The 22,844-nt window shown below is 48.9% G+C and overlaps 1 protein-coding gene across 1 annotated transcript; it reads right to left on the bottom strand.

Moving 5' to 3' along the window:
- Positions 1–8,458: 8,458 nt before the first annotated feature.
- Positions 8,459–15,744, bottom strand: LOC144944427 (vasopressin V2 receptor-like). Its single transcript, XM_078872566.1, has 4 exons — positions 15,389–15,744; positions 14,327–14,820; positions 11,823–11,941; positions 8,459–9,303 (listed from the first exon to the last, which is right to left on the bottom strand). The coding sequence occupies exons 1-4, from the start codon at positions 15,725–15,727 to the stop codon at positions 9,005–9,007; spliced, it is 1,251 nt and encodes a 416-aa protein (XP_078728692.1). The 5' UTR covers positions 15,728–15,744; the 3' UTR covers positions 8,459–9,004.
- Positions 15,745–22,844: the final 7,100 nt, after the last annotated feature.

The raw sequence follows: 22,844 nt of genomic DNA, 5'->3' as shown, positions 1-22,844 counted from the left end.
GCTATTGTCATATTGATGATCTTGATCTCCAGAGTTCGCATCTCGTTAAATCAACTAAAACAATGCTAAATCTTGACTTAAAGCTTTCGTGACTGCAGGAATTCATATTCTTTGGGTCTTTCGGTAAAGTCACGTAGATAGGTTCAAAGAAAATAACAAAAAATTTACGACGTTTCGATCGCAACACAAGCGATCGTCATCAGGAAAAAGTTGTTGCTGATGACAACCGCTTGCGATCGAAACGTCGTAGATTTTTTGTTATTTTCTTTGAACCTATCTACGTGACTTTACCGAAAGACCCAAAGAATATAAAATGATGCTGCCACCGTACATGCAGGCCACCTTTTAGATATTATGTCAATCAACACTGTTAAGTAGCACGTAGCCGTCCACTGGAGATCACCGATTCTTGAGAATAACCACAGATTCTTGAGAATAACCACAGATTCTTAAGAATAACCACAGATGCCTATGCATGTCTCTGCAGACATTGAGAGCGCAGAAGCAGTAAGTTACAATTTCGCACGTAGACGATTCCTCCTTCGCCCTTGCGCCATCGTCAAGAAGTCAGGAGGGTGACTGCCACTGATGCCGTCACCATCATCACCGCGCGCAATGCAGGACTGTGATGGAGTGAGTTTGTTACTCCATCTGTCCGGATTTTGTTTTCAAAGCCCATTTTTAGCGTATATTTGTGAAACGTTAACATTCAATTGAGTATGCATTTTGTGTATGTTTGAATATCAGTAAAAATGTTGATTTTAAGTTTGTAAACATTGCCATCGGGTTACGAGAGGCCCTTTCGCGACGCGCGTTTACGACGCTTCAAGGGCCACCTGGGATCAATTCACGACGCAGAATCTTCGTTCGCGGTGCGGCGTCTTCCACTCTCGCTGCGATTGTGCAGCGGAGCAGGGAGCAATGTGGTTCTTTTAAAAGGTCAACCCGCTAAAGCAGTTCCCTTCTACGTGACTTTACCGAAAGAACCAAGAAGATGAATCCCTGCAGTCACGAAAGCTTTAAATCGAAATTAAAAAATACTTGCGTCAATTTACGTGAAAATGCCATGTACAGTACTGCACTGTACCCTTGGCTTATCAATTTGTAGCACTAGCGGATTATTCTATAACATTAAGAATGGTTAATACGTTGTTTTTAAATAAAAACAAATATTCCTCAATGCCATTAGTTTATGACGTCGAGTAGTGTAGACGTTACTAACTCAAACGTTCGGCTCCATCGGTTCCAATTGGAGCCCCAAATGTCTCCGCAGGGCCGACGGTTCTCGCTGCTCGGCACTTGGCAGAAGCCCTTCGCCTCTTCACTCGCAGGACAAACATCTCGCTGTTATTCGTGCTTTCGCAGCATCACCATATCTCCTTGTTTCTAGACCTCGGATTTTCTCGCGTGTGCTGTGTCGCCTTGTCGCCTTGTTGTTGTTGTTCGAGTGTTGAGTCTGGCTTGTCGCTGTGCTCTGTGTACACAGATTGGTAACGGATTGTTATCTTCAGAACCTTGTCGGCATCGTTGCTGTCATGCCCACCTCGCTTTGTCGCGGCTGCTGTAAATCTCAGCTTCCACTGCGCCAGTTATTTTAAATCCATGGGTTTCGTTCCACACTTTGACCTTATTCCACGTTGACTATTGCCTCCTCGCCATTTTTCACAGTCTTTATCTTTTCAGCCCAGGCCACCTTTGCCAATTCCATCTGACCCATAAACCAACAATTTCGTTCCGGTGAAAACGGCAGCACAATAACCACGTTCCATTTTTCATGCTGTCCATGCAGGAAATCACATGAAGGATTATAGATAATTTGGATTGCATTTAAAGTGGCAAAATACATTTTTAAAGTCTTACAATATATTAACAATTGCCCATGATTTGCGAAGCCTGCTCGCTGCGTAATTGTCCGAATGGCAACAATTTACAGGGCACTTTCACAATTTAAGTGTCTACCACCAGCACGCAAAAGTGGTTACGGTGAATAATATATATATTTTTTAAATATGCGACGGTACTTCTTGATACATAGCAGTGGAGTATGTTCAGCAACTTAATATGAAAAAATTAACCCGTAAAAACAAAGTTTTTCACTATAAATCCTTTATATGCATGGCGGCTAGAGTCCTCTCGTCCCCTGGCTTGAGATGGCTGCCACCTATGGGTCAGATGATTGCCTGCCACCATTAAGCAATTGGTAATTAAATATAATTTATTTTTTCCTAAAAAGTGTAAAATTTTGGGAAAAAATTTTCACGAAAATAAATTGTCACGCACAACGAGTCTGTGTGCAAAATGTCAGCTCGATTGGATCACGGGAAGTGGGTTAAAAAACGACCGAAAGATTTGCACGGTCGTAAGCAAGCAAGCAAGCACGCAAGTAAGCAAGCACGCAAGTAAGCAAGCAAGCAAGCGAACTTAATATAAAGGATTTAAAAAGAGCAGCCAGTCGGTGTTAAAGATGGCATTCAGGCGCACGAAGAGATAACTGCCAATTGTAGTACTCTAAGGGTGCATACATGGACTGAGCCAGACGGGTTTGAATATGTTTGGCGTGTGGCTGCATGTGTTACTCTCCAGGCAGAGGCAGTCTTGTCATACACAATTCTGTGCTGATATGCATTTCGCACGGGCCACCTTCTGGATGAGCGTTTTACTCGAAAACAGAAGGTTGTAGGTTCAAATCCAAGTTGGTTCACCGCTCTTCATATATAGAGGACTGGTGATCTGGGAAGAGATGATTGATGCTGGCTCACCACGTGGCTGTCATTCCCGCTGGTGCTGTGGTTCCAACTCGGGCATCTGAGTCGTTTGAGAGCGAGCGGATACGTTACCATGCGTGTTACAAGTTTAAATTTGTATATGTGTACCAATTTGGAGGAAGTCACCAGTGGTTCTACTCTGGATAAAGTTTTCCCTGACATAGGAATGTGGAGTTTCTACCACTTGCTTAGGACCAATGATCGCTGCCCTATACTTGAGCAATGATGATGAGACTCCTGCACACGCACAGAGTAAGGCTTCCCTCGCAAACCGCTTGCCAAGTGAAGGCCACCATTAGCAGTGACTGTGGCATCATCAAGGACTGCAAATATGTTCAGCGAGCTTGAGCGCCACACATAAGAGACTGCGCTAAGGCATGTTTGTGTCATTTATATAATCCCGATTCTGAAATAGGGTTGCTACGTGTTCCAGTCTTTTCAGAATCATCCTCTTTTTAAGGTACGGTAGCTGGCCGCCTGCGCTGAGAAAATCCCACGACATTAAATTATCCGTTTTTATCAGTTGCATAATGATGCAGCACTAAGGACATTGCATTCACACACAATGTCTTCCCATGATATGTCTCAGCTTTTTGTACCTCAAAGGTGGAAATTCTGATCTGGACACAATAATCAATTCTTAGATTGTCAGGATCGAACTGCGGCAGGTGGAAACCTTAGATGCATCACATGTATTCCAGAGGCAGTCTTGGATTCAAGGCCAGGACCCACGAGGTAAATGCTGAGTTGAAGCCCAAAATCCTGTAGAGTGAGGACGACAGCCAGAGTAAGGGCCAGTCAAGAACATATTCTCTAGGCCTCAGTAAACAAAGATAGTGTTTGAGTGCAGAAACTGATAAACGCTCTTGAAACAAAATTTATACATTTCATTGAATAAACCCCCCCAAATTCTAAATATTCGAAAACAGTGAATTTTTGTTTAATTAGAAATTTGCACTCAGTCAACGTTTATAAAGGTTATTAAAGTTATAAAAATGTGATATTTCACGAGACCAGTTTAAACACCCAAGTCATCTAACTCCTCTGGATGGGGACACCTGAGGTCAAGGTCAAGGAGCTGAGAAAACGTTCTCAGGCCACCATCAAGGTACAACTGATCTGAAGGCCCCAAAACTGATCCCAGGCCTAATTGTCGCCTCCTCGTGTCGTCTGTTTCCATCTTGCAAGCCTGCTCCCCATCCCTCCTTGGCAAGCGAGCGCATGTGCCGTTACAATGGAGCAGCATGGGTTGTTTGTTTAAATAGGCCATTGTCACAGCCCAGTGAGGTAATGTAGCTAGCCTGTTGATGATATTTAATAAAGATGATGAACAATTGGTTTAAACTGCCATAAAATGTAGAAAGAACATTTGTATAGGCTGGAGGGGGGGCAAGAACAGGTCTCCGTTGATATTTACATCCGTTTAGAGCGTGCCTCCTCATGCAGCGAGACTTACACATCGACCATGGCATGCGCAACGCAGTACTGATATTTACATTTAACCAATGCCCCTTGATGGTGCAGACATGAGAAGCTGTTCAAAGATGCAGATGTAGATATTTTGAATGCAGCACTCACGGAGATGGTTTCCTTTCAGAAAGAGCTAGTATGATTTTCATCACTTGTCAAATAATTTAGCTGATTCCATACGTGACTGGCTTGAATTTTTAAACATTGCATCACCATTAAGGTGAACATAACGCACCAGTTTACTATGACAATCTCATCAGATTTTCAAAAGCAAAGTAAAGTTTAGCCTGGATAGATGGGCATAAGCAGTGTTACCGGCTGCTGGGCTACGTGGCGGGCAGATAAACGCAGTGTAGCAAATCCATTGCTTCCACATCTATGCTCCCTGTCTTCACAACCCGCACTGGTGAAGTATGGTCAAATAACCCCAACGACCTACGTGGCATAAGGAGGCCCTAATCCAGAAATGGATTGACTAAAACATTGTATATGTGTATGCTCTGTACACAACGGTACTCACAAATAAGTCAACACAGGCTGCGTTGATGCACTACGGTATAGCGACAGCACAATGGGATGAGCAATATCTGGGCCCATGGCATGTATTTTGAAGAGATCCACTCAGACTAGTCCACTCGTCATTTGTGCATGGATAATCTAACAGCTTTAATTAATATGTAATCCACAAGACTACGACTATGTACGCACATGGCTGGTTGGGACTTGATAACAACAAGGAAACCGTTTACGATTCAAGACATTCATTTTACAGAGTTTTGCATGCACTAAAATACTACAACCATTTTCAGCAAGATTCAGCAATTCTCAGAAGATATACCTTAAAGTTTCGCTGTACTTATGCTTTACAGAAGATATGCTTTACAGTTTTACGTTCAGAAAACTTATTTAGCGGAACGACAGAGCAAAAACTGTACCTTAATGATCAATGTTTCTTCGTGAGTTTTAATAAAAATTCATTAACTGAAATGAGCATTTAGAAAAAACTTCGATTATCCTATTTACATTTTAATGTTACAAGTTAATGTTTAATAAACATTTTTTAAAAAATAGCAGTTATATTCACGTTACATCCAAGGCGTAATGTTAGTGTGATGTTAAAACAATTATTTTAAAACTAGTATCGTCTGTAAGTCAGCTTTCTTTAAAAATACACATTTTTCTGCACACTTTAAAAGGGGAAAGTTCAGGCGGTGACTTTCTCATTCCTATCCACACAACATTTAATAATTATCGGAATGGAGTTGATGGGTGCAGAGGAGGGCAACAGTGTTATTCACTTTCCCGGTCTCCCGTCAACTAGTGGTCTTGTGCACCATTGAGTAACGACGACCCTTTACACACGGCGGTGCTGCCCTCTGCATGGGCAGAGCCCCTGTGGGTGTTGCACAGGTGTCTGGACTCCGCTGACGTGGTCAGATTCGGCTCAGAGACACCCAGCGTCAACTAACAAATGTGATGATCACTCACTGCCCACCTCGGGCGTCGCTTGCAGGGAAATGACACACAACAGCAGAGTCAAATGGTTTCTCGGAGTAAGCAGATTTACAATAATATTGTGATTTCTATCAGCTTTTGAATTCTGCAAAGTGCCCTGGTTCCACAGTAAATAGTAACAGTCATGAAATACGAAGCGCTGTGCTTTAGAGACCGGATGGCAGCTCGGCTGACGTGAAGAGCGTTGCTCCCCGTGTTGTGGCGCTACAGAAATTGTTGCCATTATTATTTCACCAGACGAATGATTGCAAAATAAGGCGGACTGAGGGCAGAGCATAACGGCGTTACTCTTCGTACCTTTCCAAGCGTCGTCAATATAAGCCTGCAATATTGTGAATGTTTAAAAGCGTTTGTAGATGCACAGTGCTGCGAAGTGGCCTGGCAATTTCCATCTCTTCACAAGTGGACAATGAATGTTGTCCGCAGCCTTCAAATGCACAACCCTCAGTCCTTATTTTACGAGCGATTACACAGGGAAAGGGGAACACACAACACCCATCGCAACAAATGCACACGGCAACTGGTAATCACGTCACTTAGCGTTGACTTCGAACAATTGATCTGTTCTCCGTGAGTGCTGTTGGACAATCAGCAAGAGCAGGAGGTGCAACGTGCATTCACGTGGCCATTTAGAGACATAATGAGCCGTGCCGCTTCCACAAGACTCACACATCATTCTGTGTGCGCGCACGACGCTTGAGTCACGGCACTGTGGCGACCATGGCACCACCGAGTGACTTGCTGTGGTGAAGCAAGGCTCACAGTGCTCGCGAGGGGGGCATGAGGGTTGTCGCATTAGTTTCTACAGTAACATAATATATTACAGTTCACCATAACATTATCACAATACTAGTCTCCGTTAACGTTACTTTTGGCTTTCACATTTTACAATTCTTGCATTTGTGTTCTGATGTACGGCACCACACGTACGAATTAAGTTCGCTCAAAAAGTTACTCAAACAAATAAAGAAACTAATAAAATAGTGTAATAATAACCAATAAAGATACGTGTATCTTTATTTGTTATTGTATTTGTTTGACTTCTAATTCACTATTTAATCTTTTGCCACAAGCTTCAACTACACAAGATGTTTGTTGGTCTTCCCCCTGGGCCTAATGCAGTGCAACGTAACGACTGCGCGTGCTGTGTGTGTGTATGTATGTGTGTGTATGTATGTGTGTGTATGTATGTGTGTGCGTGCTGTGTGTGTGTGTGTGCGTGCTGTGTGTGTGTGTTTGTATGTGTGTGTATGTGTGTGTGTGTATGTGTGTTTGTATGTGTGTGTGTGCGTGCTGTGTGTGTGCGTGCTGTGTATGTGTGTGTGTGTATGTGTGTGTGTGCGTGCTGTGTGTGTGTGCGTGCTGTGTGTGTGTGTGTGCGTGCTGTGTGTGTGTGTTTGTATGTGTGTGTATGTGTGTTTGTATGTGTGTGTGTGCGTGCTGTGTGTGTGCGTGCTGTGTGTGTGTATGTATGTGTGTGTGTATGTGTGTGTGTGTATGTGTGTGTGCGTGCTGTGTGTGTGTGTGCGCGTTGCTGTGTGTATGTGTGTGTGTATATGTGGGGAGCGGTAGTGTAGCGGTTAGCGCGCTGCACTATGAACCCAGCGACACGGGTTCGATTCCCGCTCACGGCCAACACCAGTGACGATTATCTGAACCGGTCCCGGGCCTCCCCTAGGTCGACTCAGCCTCAAATGAGTACCTGGTGCGGTGTGTAAACATTGCCACTAGGGAGACAAAGGCGGTCGGGCGTGGTGCTGGCCACCCACCCCCTCGTGTACCGTTTTGGCCTTCATAGGTGTTCGATCGATATTTTTTTAAAGACCATTTCTCTGAACAATTATACGTACGGAAGCTACGCTATGAAAATAAACATTGTACCGATTCAAAAACTTAATATCACATGCGGCTGAGCAGCCTTAATTTAATTCAGAAGGGTGAGCACTTTGCTGGAAACTCGTCCGTAGTTTTTCGTCTCCACTTCCAAAGTCCTGCACGTCCTGGCATCGACTCGCCCGCACTCAGCCAGTTGCTGGCTCAACTCCCACAGCTGCTCGGCGATTTCTGTGAGAAATTACCTCAACAAACCTTAATTCCTCTGTGCAATCACAGATTACACCAGTTCACTATATGGTCTACAGTGAGACAATTTAAATCAGACAACTGAAACTGCTGATGGTGACTACTGGCTCGAACCTCGCTTTGCCTCCACGCCATCTTTGTGCCTAAAAATGTACGACTGCTGCTGCAGCTGCTGTGGCTACGAAGGCACCGAGTTCCGGTCCATGGTCAGAGAGTCAGTCCCGAGCCACGGTGGATATTACACGTTCAATTTATGACTGTGAACAGTTTATCCACAGTCCAAGCACCCGTGTCTCCTACGAGACTGTTGCTATTTAATTGACCCCATGGGGACGCTAGGTTGGGTCAGCCGTAGCCAGGATTTGAATGTTGAATCTTGCCGCTGTGAGCGGAGCGCGCTGCCACGACAGCATCGCTCCGGCGGACTGGGTCGCCTGGGGGAGCGGAGGCGCGCACGGGGACCCGGGCAACGCGGCATCGGGACCTACACCGAGTGGAAAACAAAAAAACGTCGAAAGCCATTAAGTTTGACATAAAGGATGTCTCCACGTTTTGCTAATGCAAAGTAACCAACCATTGGACACGCTGATGCCACGCATGATGAGCCGTGGCAATTGGCACTTGGGCACGGGCAACCGGGAGGAGCAGGATGAGAGTGGTGTGAAACGCAGCTCGGGCTCCGACAGCCTGCGGGGCCGAGGGGAGGGAGTGCGGCGCGACCCTGGAAGCCGCCGCACGGTGCACGGGGTGGGCGGGGAAAGGTTCAGGCCGCGGGACGCGCACTGGGGCAGGCGCCAGGGGCCCTGGGGCCGCTCACGGCAGGAGTTGTCGAGGTTGCGGTGCAGCAATCGAGCGCGCAGGTGGTGGAACTGTTGAATCGGGGTGCGTGGGTCGGAGCGGCCCGGGCAGCGGCCTGTCAAGAGGGGGGGGGGGGGTAGGGGATGGCCCTGGGACAGAAAACTTAATCCTTACACCAGGACGTGTGTCAACCGCGCCACGCTACTGACTCAAGAGGCGCTCGGGGAAGGAAATGCAGAGGCAGCGTCCGGCAGATCCCCAGAAGGGTTGTGAAGGCAAACGGCGACGCCCAGGAGAAGCCCGCGGGAGGTCGGTGGTGTCCAGGGGAGCCGCCGATGTGGTCACTCCTCGGGGAGGGGGTCAGGGACGGTGGCTCAGGGCAGGCAGGACACGGCGTGCGGCGAGCTGGCAGCCTGCGCCTGCGAGGGCGGCAGGCTTGCGAGCGGGGGGGTCGGGGTGTCTCCGCCACGCAGCGAGTCGTCGCGATCTTCGCGGAACGTGGCTGTGCTCATCACCGACTCGTCCACGTTGAAGTCTGGCGCCGGTGGGCGGGCGTGCGGCACGAGCCCCCGGCAGCCTCCCGGGGGCAGCCCCCCCGCGAACCACAGGTAGATCCAGGGGTTGGTGCAGCTGTTGAGGTTTCCCAGCAGCATGATGATGACGAACGTGGGGCCTGGCCACGAGACGAACACAGAGAGAGCAGCAGGGCGGACGAGGCGTTTCCGTCTTCGATTTGCACCGAAACCGTGTTGAGACTCATTCAGCCACCACTGCCACCCGCGTGCATGACCGCGGTATTAAACGTAATTAAATAATACGGGTAATCATTGTCAGGGTCGAAAGATTCCCCCCTCCCCCACCATGACAAGAAGGTTTTTTTTTACTCAGCAATTGAGTGTAATATAAATAGATGGGTAGACATTTAATCCATAAAACTACGGGCTCCTTTCTGGATTCACGTTCCATGCACAACTTGGAATGCGTTGCATACGAATGCGCTTTCAGGCTACCCTGGTAAGTGGATCTTGATGAGCTCATAATTTTTTATGTCGAAAAGCGAAGAATGTGCTTTTAGTGCATGAAACCACGGCACCGCATGTGGCTAGATGGATGTTTCTAAAGGGAGAAAGGGAAGGCAAAAATGCCACCTTAAGCAATGCAAATGGGAGGCCTCTACTATTAGGAATCAAGGCAGTGATGTATAGATGGTGATTCTGCTGGAACGGCACCAGAGTGAGCTGATGAATAGAGCAATAAGCCACGTGTCATGGGCCATTCACGTGAGACTCTCTGTGCATCCGTGATTATCCCCAGTGCACGCCTGCAGCCGGGCGATGGGGCAGCTTGGGACTGAACCATGCTGGCACGAAACCCGCGGTGGTGGTGGTGGCGAAGCCTCTGCCTGATGTTAGGCCCTGCCCTGCCTGAAAAAGTATATACAATAATAATTACTAATGTAGGGCCCTGTATCAATCCACTGCTGGATGAAGGTCTCCCTATGACGTGTCAGTCACGAGGTTTATTTTGATCATACTTCACCACGCTGGTCGGTGAGGGTTGGTTAAGCCGGGGTGGTGGTTGCAGAACTGGTTCAGATATCGCTCACCACTGACGGTAGCTGTGGCCGTGGATTGAACTCGGGTCACCGGTGGGCTAAAGTAGTGAACTATTTTTCCTTTGTCAACGTGACACACTTTTTACTGATTGGCCGTGTCGGGTGGTGGAGGGTTGCGACACATTTATAAATAACGCGATCTAACCCAAAAACCTTTATTATGAGTATCTGCCACACAATCATTTAGCTTAGCCCAGCGTGGGAGCCAAACAGAATTCCGGGTGCCAACCCCAGAAATGACAATCACTGGGAAGCCGGCGGCGGGGGGACACGGAGATCTGGGAGCTGGTGCTGCGAGGAGTTTGAGACTTTCCCTTGCCAAGCGTGCCGGCTACCGACCATGCGAACTGGGGCTAACGTGATCACTACAGCGCCGTACCAATGCGACAACAGCAGGCGGTTGTGCAGCATCTACTTGGGTTCATCCTCAATCATGTGATGTGAAAGTTTCGAGTCGAACTCTATTTTAGTTACCTGCCTCCCACTAAGCTGCTGCGAGTCATACATGTTTGTGCAATTACATCAACTGTAATTGCCATGCAATAATGTCAGCCTTTAAGTGAAAGTAAACTGAGCACAGATAAAAATCACGAGCAATCATTGACTGCACGAGGGAAAGAGCCAGGCTGCCCACGCGTGTAATTGCAAGTTATTGGCCCTCGCTGTTTGAAAGGTTTTAATCGAGCACACACCAGCGATGCTTTCACGCTCCTGCGAACAGGTGTCTGTCTCAAATCACCGTGCAGCCTCGCAATCGCCTCTTGACACATTCACGCCGCCCGTTTCTGAACCAGTGAAGACATTTAATAGGAATTGAAAGATTAATGAACTGTCGGCCTAAAAATGTTTTATAAACACAGAATTCCAAAAGCACTTATATCTGCCAGGATGTGCGCTCAGTAGCTGAGTACAATTATGTCAACCTTTGCATAAGAGACGCGTACACTCTCATGCAGTGCACCAGCAGGGTTGTAAAAACACAGGCTCTACCAGCGACACCATCAACACCACACACGGCAGAGCAGTGGCAAGATGTTATCTCATTTTCCTGGTACGTGGATTCGATTCTGAACCCCGACGATGCCTGTTGTATACAGTATTTGGAGTCTGTTCTCTGCCTCCCAGTGGTCGCATTGATTTTTCTCCGGATCCTCCAGTTTCCCCGCCACATTAAGAATCAACATGCGCTTAGATTATTAGGCTGCTGCTATACGTTCACACATGCGATATAAGCCACTTCGGGATTAGTTTTATAATCCGTGGAAAAATGTCGCACCGACGCGGTGTCCCGCGGTGTCCCACTGGGTACGGGAGGATGATATGCAGTGAAAGCACGACGCTTGACAAGTTCGATACATTAATCTGCGATAAATGAGCGAGTTTTTCGAAGGCAAAAATGGTGCAAATCTGCAGTAAGAGTTTATACTAATGGATGTTTTGCTTTTTTTTACTTGATATTCAAGTCTATTTTTTTTCCTTGGTCAGGTGCACGCAAAACCGTTGTGAGATTTCAGAAAAATCAGAAACCGCGTGAGAATTGTTTCTGACCGACTCGGACGTGGCGTCCGCTGTCTCACCTTCCTTGGGAGCCTTGCTGTCCCAGGCCGACCAGAGCTGCACGGTGAACCACGGCGCCCAGCACGCCACGTACACCAGCACGATCACCAGCGTCATACGCACCGTGTTGATCATGGCCCTGGGGGCGTGGCACACAGGGAGGAACACGATCCCAACAACAACAACCACCACGAGGTTCATCCCTCCTTTTCCCGTTGCGTACGTACGTGTGTAGGTAGACAAAGTAATTTAAATTATCATAGCTTTTTTAAAATATGTAAACACATTTAATCGTACACAAGTCTAAGCCTGAATCGGTGATCATTAAAATCACTAATATTGGGGAGACCCCTGGTGGATTAAATTGCCATTAGCAATAATGCGACTAATGAAAACGTGGTATTAAATAACACCCTTTAATCTGATTTAACTCGACTGAGCTTTGTAAAAAAAAAATGTTAACTTGGCAGGGAGCCTTTGGGGTTGCTTGCGGAATACTGATTGCGCTGGGAGCGGCAGATGTGACTGCGTCGAGTGCCGTGCGTGACAATAGCGCTTCGTGTCACCCACTCGACGGCCACAAAGCCCACTCGATGTGTTTTGCTCGAGCGGCCGAGTGCGTCCTGCGCGGCTTGTTCGCCGCTCTGGCTGCCCGCTGCGTTTCACATCCAGCGTCCAGCTACACCGCCCAGCAGCGCACAGATCATTGACTGCCAGTGGGCATGGGATTTTTATGGATTTTGATTTCATCACTCGCACATGACAATTGTTGTTTCTGATTTTTACTGCTCTTAAATTTAAGGGGTTCTCCTACAATCTGCAGTTATGTTCAATCGACATTTGGTCACCGGGTTGATGACGGCATGGGTCGTGATCTTCACTTAAAAGAGTGGGCCACGTGAAGGCTGCCATCCTCCACTCCAAGAAGAATGGACCCGACGTAGCCGCACTCGACCTGTCAATGTCCAACTAACTCGACCTGTGAATGTCCAACTAACTCGACCTGTCAATGTCCAACTAACTCAACCTGTGAATGTCCAACTAACTCAACCTGTGAATGTCCAACTAAACGCTGCGATGCAGTGCATCACCGGAACCCTCAAGGCGAACCCAACTCCCTGGCTCCCCGCGCTGTTTCTCATCGCGCTCCCCACATCCCTCCGGGAAGTCCAGTGAGTCATGGACAACGCGTGCGTCTCCCCGTCCACCAGAAGGAGGCTCTCAGTAGCGGTCGTGGCCCTCGTGCTCAACCGTCAACAATGTGACTACGGCAACAATCGCAGGCGGTGAAATGCGCGGTCGCCAAAATGCATATCGAACGCGCGTTCCAGAAAAGGCGGTTGTCCGCCGGAGTTTACAAAAAACTTCGAGGCTGGGTTTACTTCAGCCTCCTCCAGCCCATGGGGAGCTCCCGTGGTGTTGGTTGAGACAGGCGATGGCAGCACGCTTTGCCGTGTTGTTGATTACCGTGGGCTCAACAAAGTCACTCATCATGGGGCCTCCTTTGCCAGTACCAAAATATGAGAATAGGTTTTCCCCTTTTTTCTGGAAACAAAACAGGTGTTAAGATGTTAAAACACCAAACTGAAACCTTTTACAAGGAATCATGTCTGCATTAACCACAATACTTGTGGTCAGAATGCAAACAAAACACGTACTCTGATAATATATGCATTATCTTTTAAACTGATTGGTCCACACCAGAGACAGCTTTCTTTTGAACCTAGTCTCAAAACGGTGTTAGACCAGAGGAAGCAAAAGGCGTACAGCACAAAGACAACGCACTATCAGAGTAATGGTTAATGCAGACATGATTCCTTGTAAAAAAATCAGTTTGGTGTTTTAACATCTTAACACCTGTTTTGTTGCCAGAACAAAGGGGAAACCCTATTCTAAAAGTCACTCTCGCCAACGCATTATCCATTGCCTCGCAATCGGCAAACCAGTTGATGCGCTGTCAGTTTATTTTCTGTACGTTCGAGTTAAGTGCTTTAGATGTGAGAACTTAAACACAACACTGCTTGTCATCCCGGCTGGGTTATTTGAATTGATGTTTTTCCAACATTTGAGCAATTGACGGAACCGGTGTTGTTGATCGGTGTGCGTTGGGGAATCGTGCCGTGTATCCGCAGTGGCTGGACGATATTGTATTCGGTAGCATATTGGAACAGCAGTTTTTCTCCACTTTAGGAGGCTAACTTGAAGCTCAAACCAGAGAAGCGTGGTACTGGGTGCACGTTGACAGTGAAACAGGCGTTGCTACAGACGCAGATAACATGCGGTGTGTTAAGGAACGGCGAGCTCGCAGGCACGAGTGCAACTGAAGTATGACAATCCTTAAGCTTGGCTTACTGTTATCCCCGCGTTCGCTACCATTGCCCAAACCATTGCGTGCCCCGACGGCCAAACAAAGCGTCGATGCATTGGGATCAGAGAAGTGAGAGGCATTCCAAACGTGTTGTCGACGAATCTGTTGAGATAAAAATGATAATAAATCACCGGCTGTTTAAAGTGCGTGCGATACCTGGAGATCCCCGTGACGCTGCTGGCGCGCGACGGCATGAGCTGCCCCCCGGCGCGGCGCTCGTCCCCGCCGGCCGCCTCCTCCTCGCCAGGGCCCTGGTGCGTCTTCACGTAGAGGTTGAGGCGGATGATGCGGCAGATCTGAGCCTGGCACACGACCACTGCGAGCGTGGGCAGCACGAACACGGCCAGCGTGACCCACGTGACGTACGCCTTGGCGCCCCAGTGCGCCGCGAACGTCGCCGTGCAATCGAAGATGCCCTTCTCGTACTCGCTCAGCGAGAAGATGAAGATCTGCGGCGTGCTGAGGGCCAGCGAGGTGGCCCACGCGGCGCACACGAGGCCGTTCCAGCGCGAGCGCTTCTTCTTGAAGGTGACCATCGGGTAGCAGACCGCCTGGAAGCGGTCCACGGTCATCGCCACGATCATGTACGCGGACGCAAACATCCCGACCACCTGCAGGTACTTCACCACCTTACACACGCCGTTGGATGCCTGGCAAGAGGGAAAGGGGGGAGGAGGCGTGAGTTGTCGTTGAGGGCCATCGTGGATTTGCGGGGGGCGGTAGTGTGCGCTGCGAATCCAGTGACCTGAGTTCGATTCCTGCTCAAGGTCGACACCAGTGACGATTTATTAAATGAACCGGTTATGGGCCTTCACTAGGTCAACTCGGCCTCAAACCTGGTGCAGTGTGCAAACATCGCCACTAGGGAGACAAAGGCAGCCACACCACACATCTTGTACCGAGCCAGCCTTCGAATCTGCTTGCTTACAGTATTTTCCACTGCACAACTGATCTGCCCTGGATCTTGTACCGAGCCAGCCCTGCGTGACTCGGGAGGAGCCAGGTTGTTTTCCCACTGTAGAAGCTGTGCCGTGCCGTTGACGTCACACTTGTAGATGACACGGTGATTGTGTCCTCGCAACCACAATCTGGTTGCGGCTCGGCACGGCAAAGAGTGAATGGAAAACCACCCGTACCGTGATGAAGCTGCACCGGCTCGGCTCTGATGCACCAGCGGGAAAGGGCTGCGTGCACGTCGTCCCCACTGGCGCCACGTACCTGGAAGGCGTCGGTGACATCCCACGCGAGCTGCGGCAGCACCTGGAAGAAGGCGACCACGAGGTCGGCGACGCTGAGGTGCACGAGGAAGGCGTGCATGCGCGACGCGTGCTTGCGCCTCCTCCACAGCGACACGAGCAGCGTGGCGTTGCCGCTCGTCGCCAGCACGAAGATGAGGCCGAGCACGGTGACCTCGGCTCGAGCCAGCGCCTCGTCTCGCTCGGGGCGACTCGCCAGCGGCGCTGCAGTGCCGTTGGGAGTAGCGGAGGACCAGGCGCCGCTCGCCAGCGCGCTGGCGCTCTCGTCCGAGGAGTTCCCAACGAATGAATCGTCACTCATCGTTGCCGTGACGCTCTCCCCACCGGCCCCCTTGCGTGGCGTGACTCGGGATGTTTGGCTCTACTCTGCCACGTCTTTTATTGAAAACGCAGCGACTGCACTGGGATCCGACTGGGTTACAAGAGACTTGATTGATTAACGTAACAGACGGCAATTGTGCGAAAATGTACTTTTAGGAACTTCAAGTTTTAAAAGTGATGTGTTATCAATTGTATTATGTAGGCATTATGATTCGTACGACAGGCTATCTTTAAGTACCCCCACGACTGCTCACGAGGTTGAATCTGATGTGTAGCCAGAGCAGCCTGAGGGAAGACACAGTACCTATCATTTCGTTAGCAGTTTAAAATGGCAAGCAAGCACGCATACAATATGTAGTTTCCCAGCGTTATTCCGATTGTGTTTTGAGATGAGACGGAGAATCCGTTTGTAACTCTCGCTGACGCTTTGTCACCCCGGCCTGCAGACGGTGACGTCACCAAACTGATGATATTCTCCAGCGGAACACCTTCTGTCCACACACTCGTGGAGGCACTTTCTCTCAATCCCTGTTTACAAGAGGATCATCCATTGCATGGCAGTCAACCCGATGTATTAAATTCTTCAGAGCTGGTATGTAGCCGAATTAAGTGACAAACGAAATTGGATGTAGCACTGCCCGGGCTGAGACCACCAATTTACTACGCTTGAGAACTCGGTTCAACCTCAGGTGGCATCTTCATCCTGGAGATGATCCCACAATCTCAGCGGTGCAGGATCAGCATCTTTGACATCGGAACCTCTCGGCCACCTCAACGTGGTTTAAAGAAATATATAATTCTTGTTAAAAGTTTATATTTATCGGTATAAAGTAGGTGCTACTTCTGTCACCAAAATTCTTAAACAGATTCATCACATTAAATTAGGTTGTATCTTTTTACATTAAGGGAACATTTTTTCTAAATATTTGCATCAATGTGTCTTCGTCGGTCAGATTGATTTGATGTCATGGTATCCCCACATATGCGAGGTCGTGACTCCGTTTAACTCTCTTTTGCTGACCTCGTTTGTCGAAGCAACTTTGACACTCCGATTGCCACGTGTTCGAAGAATGGCCGGGATAGATACAGCCCTTTGTCAATCCACTGGTGGATACCTCAATCAATCCAAGATGTATAATGCACCACATTCAGCAAAAGGCTGAGATGGGACTGAGAAAATAAACTAAATTAATCAGAAGAGAAAATATGTGTTAAGAAGGTCTAAACGAGAATCATGCTGGTGCTGAACTCACGACGCGCTAACAGTCAGCCGCGCACACTCTCCACTCGACTACAGAGAAGCGACAAGCCACGCGGGTTCCACGTGCGAGGCTGCGCTCCCATTGCCACGGAGACTCGGGGAATGACGTGACCAGCTTCGGGTGTGACCCCGGGTCCCCCTGAGCTTCATGGCAACACGTGAACAACCCCCTTGAAACGCTCTCCTCACGCTCAGTCGGAGAGACCTCTGGTGTGGGCAGGGGACAGACGAGTCCCTCGTCACCACGAGCCCATCACTACGCCGAGTCCCGAGTATCACAGTTTTAAGGTATCACTCTTGTGATTTGCTGGTATATGGGGCGCCAGTCTGTACGTTTAAAATTAATCATTTTGATGCTTAAAACAAAGATTTATGAAGGCAATGAGTGTTCAACGACATGTTCAATGTCCACTCAGGAGGCCAGGTGAGCAAGGCACGGACACTCCGTAATGACCCCCACAGGGTGCGGTATGAGCACCGGCCCTGTGTGCGTTAGCAGCGGGCCTCCACATCCAGTCACGCCGATGGTCTCTGGTGTTGGTGGCGCAGGCAGCGACACCCAAAAACACGGAGGACATCATCGCCGCTGATTTCTAAAAGGCTTTAGATGTTTTCCATCACTGGTGCCTCAACTTTCCACGCACCAGCAAAACAACCATTACACATCAACTGACCAAACCATCCATTGCAAGACACTCCAGATATTAATGTTAACAACGTAAATTAATGTTTCACTGCGGCAATCACAGGCAGCAATCGAGGCAGGTTGACGGCAGTGACCGGTGGCCCTTACCTGCTCGAGGGCACAGAGGGCCCACGGCAGCACGTGCGGCTCGCGCGCTGAAGCAGGAATGTATCTTCCACGAGCGCTTCAAACTCTGTCCGCGTGTCGCCTCTTGGCATTGCGCAGAAGACGGTCGTTTGAGAGAAGCCACTGCATGGGGGGCTGCTGCCGTCCCTGCTGCTGCTGCTGTTGACAACAGCGGTGGTGGAGGTGCTAGTGGTGGAAATGTGAAGACCTACGTCCCGTCTCTAATTGTGTCTCCGTGTCCTGCGAGCGCGCGCTTTTATCCGTGGTGAAGTGGGTGGAGGGGTGAGGCAGGAGCGAACCGGGATGCAGAGGACGAGAGGGGTGGGTGAGGAGGGATAGGAGGAGCGCCTTTCTTGTTCCTTTCACGGGGAGAATTGCGCTTCGTAGAGAGGGGCGAGCTCGGTGCACGGTCAATCTAAATTGAGGATACCCTTTACAAAATTTGCTTGTACTGAACCAACGCTTCTGATATAACCTCCCAGAACGGCTGTGTAAAATAAAAATACTTAGAAATGTTTATGTGAGAGACATACTGTATTTATATTGTCTGCGAATCTCTTTTGTTATTTATAGTTTCCACAACAATGCTAAATATTATCTTGAGATGTTAGGTTGATGATGGGGGTGAGCCTGCTGTCATGGTAGATGGCACACAATTCTTATTTGCGTCATTGCGGAAAATCACAAAACAAAGACGCAGACAATGCACCTCCTTCACGTACCCGTCTCCCACACGCAAACATTTCAGTTATTCTGCTACACGTCTCATTCGTCTCACGACCAGGTTGAAATGAGACCTGGTTGAACCGCTCAAATTTGGTAGCTTTTGCGTGACCATATCAGACATTAATATTCAATCAGGGAACCCTTGTAATCCACAGTAAATGGGGAAATTGATATTTAAGTGAAGTGTACGCATATACACAGTGTGATTATCGGGGCCACTTGCTGCTGTTGTCAAGCACTTGCCCCACAATCGGAGAGATTGCCCTGTGGTGGCGAGATGTTATCTCCCTCGCCGGGCATGCAGGAGGTTGTGGACTCGATCCTGGACCCTGACGTTGCCTGTTGTATATTGCGAGTTTCCATGCCTCTCTTCCCATAGTAGTCGTGTGGATTTTTCTGCGGGTCCTCCGGTTTTGCCCTCCACATTTAGAAACACGCATTTAGATTACAGTCATACCTCGGTATATGACCGCTTTGGAATACGTCGAATTTGGTATACGTCGTGTTTTGACGAGAAAAATGTCTTGGGATACGACGTCTTGCTTGGGATACGACGCGCTTGCTAGAACTTGTATGGGTCGGGATGAGTCACCGCGTACAATACCCGCGTATACCCCGTTCACAACTGAAACAAAGCGCCGCTCCTCAGTCTGCCTGTAGATCTCGTTCAGTGCACAACCCTTGCTAGAACTCGTAGGCTATCAACTCCTCTCAGAAAGGTAAAGTGACGTTAAATTTTATTTCAATTTAATTATGCATTTATTTTAATTTATGTATGCATTTTAGTAATAAGTAGTGTCTAAATTATTTTATACAACCCCATTAATGTATAATATGCCAAAAAATATAATTTCTTATACTCTGGAACGGATTATTTCCTTTCCCTTTATTTCTTATGGGAAAAATTCGTTTGGTTTACGTCATTTTCAGTCGAAGTCCTACCTTCTGGAACAAATTAACGACGTATACCGAGATACCACTGTATATGTATGTCTGTGACGTTACATTCCCACATATGACGAGCTGTCAAGTGTGGCCAAGTGACCTCTAAAAAATAGCTCGTCGCCTTTACCTGACAGAGAACAAAAATGTATCTCGAATTTGTATTCCAGTCGGGGATTAACTCCATCAACCCTTCAGGGTTGATAAAATGAGTACCACTTTGTGAAAAGTCAATGTTGATTTTCCTGCAGGATAGTTGCTGCCAAATGAATGTGGACTTTGCATGAATGTATCCACTTATACGAGTGTATACACAAGTGTAGTGACTGACTCAGAGACACGAAGAGTAGGAGGCACTCTATTCATTAACAGCCTTCACGGTCCACACAGAGTAACGACAGCCCCCAGTCAGGACAGCTGGCAGACGGCCTGGCCAGACGAAGGCGGCGGCGAAGACTCCAGCAACACGACGAGGGGATCCCACTGCAGGCGACAGCCCCAAGCCTTGGCTCGGGGTGCTCTTTTATCCTCCCAGCGTGGCCTCGCCACGCCTCCCTTCTAGAACTTACCAGCGGGTTCCCGGGCTGCCCTCACGTGCCCCCTCTGTAACCTCTCCCCTGCATCCATCTCTCTGGTTTATCACGTGACCTGCTGTCAGGGCTGCTGCAGCTGCAGATCCCCTTCTCTGCCATCAACCAGCGCTATGCTACGGAGTGACCAATTCTGTCACTACGCAAGTATGCAGCTCCTCGTACACCTGTGTGATCTCACAGGAGCTGGGACAGAGCACAGCGCTGCGCGTGTCAGTGTGATGGAAGGATGCACGTATGAACAGGAGTCGACAGTTTATTTTCTTTGTCACCTAATGCCACTATGTGAATAAGCCGTGCGTGCACCGTCCATGTGAAGCGATATTGCATTGTTATTGCATTTGTTTAGCATGAGAGCTATCCTAACCGATCACTTGAATAATGCATTACGGTTCCGATTATTAATTTGATTCGTCTGTTAATCACAGACAGGGGATTTACTTCAATATTTGCTCAATGATCTCACAGGAGGCTCCAAAGCAGTGGGGTGCCGGCGTAAGCCCCCCCCCCCCCCAAATGGCCCCTTTTGGTCGACCCCAGTTCACTCTCCTTCGCACCGAGGTGGTGCCCCCCCCCCACACCGCCTCGACTGGGATGGTGCCCCCCCCCAACACACCGCCTCGACTGGGATGGTGCCCCCCACTCACCGCCTCTAACGCGGTGGTGCCCCCCACACACCGCCTCTACCGAGGTGGTGCCCCCCACTCACCGCCTCTACCGAGGTGGTGCCCCCCACACACCGCCTCTATTGAGGTGGTGCCCCCCACTCACCGCCTCTACCGCCACCCCCACCCCAGAGGAGCTGTAGCCGGGCCTCGTTCCAAAGTGCGTCTTAGCCACGTCATTTAACTTTATTGGCAAGTGATGCACCACCGGCCTGTAATGTTCCCACCAAAGTCAGAATTCTGCAATGGCGTGAAAGCAAAGCCTCCATGCAGCAGCTCTTCCATCTCAAATGAAGACCCACAAATTGATGACTTGCAACCGTAACACTTTAAGATGGGTTAAAAACACGCGGTTTTGTTTATTGCTTTGGAGGACAAAAAATGCAACGCAGTGTTGCAATTGTAATACGGATTAAACACTGTGAGCAAAACGCAATACCACCTGTGCTGTTATTTCACTTCCAGATAACAAAAACACAACACGTTGCTTTGGTACACCAGGCGCAATGACTAGGGACGCTTGTATTCCGGTTCCATTAAAACATAGGACAAGACCCGTTTTGATTCTCTTATCCAACAGGATTGCACTTAAGGAAAAAGTCACAGTAAAGCGCACACAATAGAACTTGACGCAGTGTGAGTGGTAGAGCGGTCCGCGCTGCGCCTGTGCAGCGCACACAAGATCACCCACTCTTGCTGGAGAGAGCAGTGGTGATGCATGTGCACTCGAGAATACATGTATTATGACCAAAGGGCACCATGGAAACACGTGTGTATGTGTGCGAACAGTCTGATCTCGAAAAGAGCCACGGTTTCGCTTTGTGTCAGTAAACTAAAATGGAAGCAAATAAGGTTGCCACGTGTCTGGGTTTGACCCGCTACAATTCGGGAATTGTCACCGGCTATGTTCGGGTGGCAGCAACTGATTTGTACTGGGATCTGGTGGTGGTATTGTGTTGAATTGTACGACAGTATTGACAGGCCTCGGCTGACCGGGAGATATGTCTGGGATTGGTCTATGATGGAAAAGGTGGCAGCTCTCATAACCAAATAGCAAACTCGCGCTCACGAGTGCCCATTGGCTCGACTTGACTGCTGCATACTCACCCCGGGGGGTCAGGAGCAGTACGTCGTTGTTGTATGAGAACTGAGGAGGCATGGGGGGCACAGCTCGCCACAGTAAGGCCACACAATAGGGAAGTTGTTGTCATTCATAACTCACCTGTATCTTACATACATTGGGTTTTCCATAACCTTTTGAGATTAAAACTCTCTCTCAATTCCCCCCCCCCTTCCCATTCCGCCCGTCCGTACCCCCTCTCCTGGCTGAGTAAGAGAAGGAGCCCATTTCACCCTCACCGGGGAGTGACCCCAAATGGCCCTGCTCTCTCCCTACCGATACACCTGTCGTGATTCTTACAATGGGTTCAATAAAACTCTCATTCAACAAATTCAATCCCACGGGAAATGTATATTTGCTCCAGATGTTGGCGCTGCTTTAAGGTCGCACGCTAGAACAAGTCACGAGTGCCCCCATAGCCTGGAACGCCGTTTGCCCCAAGACGCCCATGCTGTCCTCTCCTTGCGCCATGTCGTGGCGATGCTCGGGGCTTTCCTGTTCACCATCACCCACGACGGTCTATTCACCATCGCCCACGACGCTCTATTCACCATCGACCACGACGGTCTATTCACCATTGCCCACGATGGCCTATTCACCATTGCCCACGACGGTCTCTCGTTCTCCCACCGAGTCTAATGCGCCGTCTCTTTCTGCGGTGCCTTCAGGTGGTTGCATTTGCATGGTCTATCAATCTTAATTGTCTTGTACTTTAAAACCGTGAAGGGCACATGTAATACATACAATTATAGTTTAAATAAAGAATTACGCAATATTAACTCCTCATTCTACATCTCACCTATCTGCAAGGATCGGTAAGGAATCTAGGACTCGTCCAGTGATTTCACCAAATTGCCCACTTGTACGAAATTTACGTGGCTAAAAGACCCGAAACCAGTGCTGCTCTCGCGAGTAATGTTGTAATTCGAGGTCCCCGCACGGCGGCCTCCCGGGGGCCGTGGGGCCGCCTGTGCCGCGTCCT

The sequence above is a fragment of the Lampetra fluviatilis genome, chromosome 34, assembly GCF_964198595.1.
Source record: "Lampetra fluviatilis chromosome 34, kcLamFluv1.1, whole genome shotgun sequence".
Classification (NCBI taxonomy): domain Eukaryota; kingdom Metazoa; phylum Chordata; class Hyperoartia; order Petromyzontiformes; family Petromyzontidae; genus Lampetra; species Lampetra fluviatilis.
Note: the sequence above shows the minus strand (reverse complement) of the source record. Positions and strands in the feature narration are given on the sequence as shown.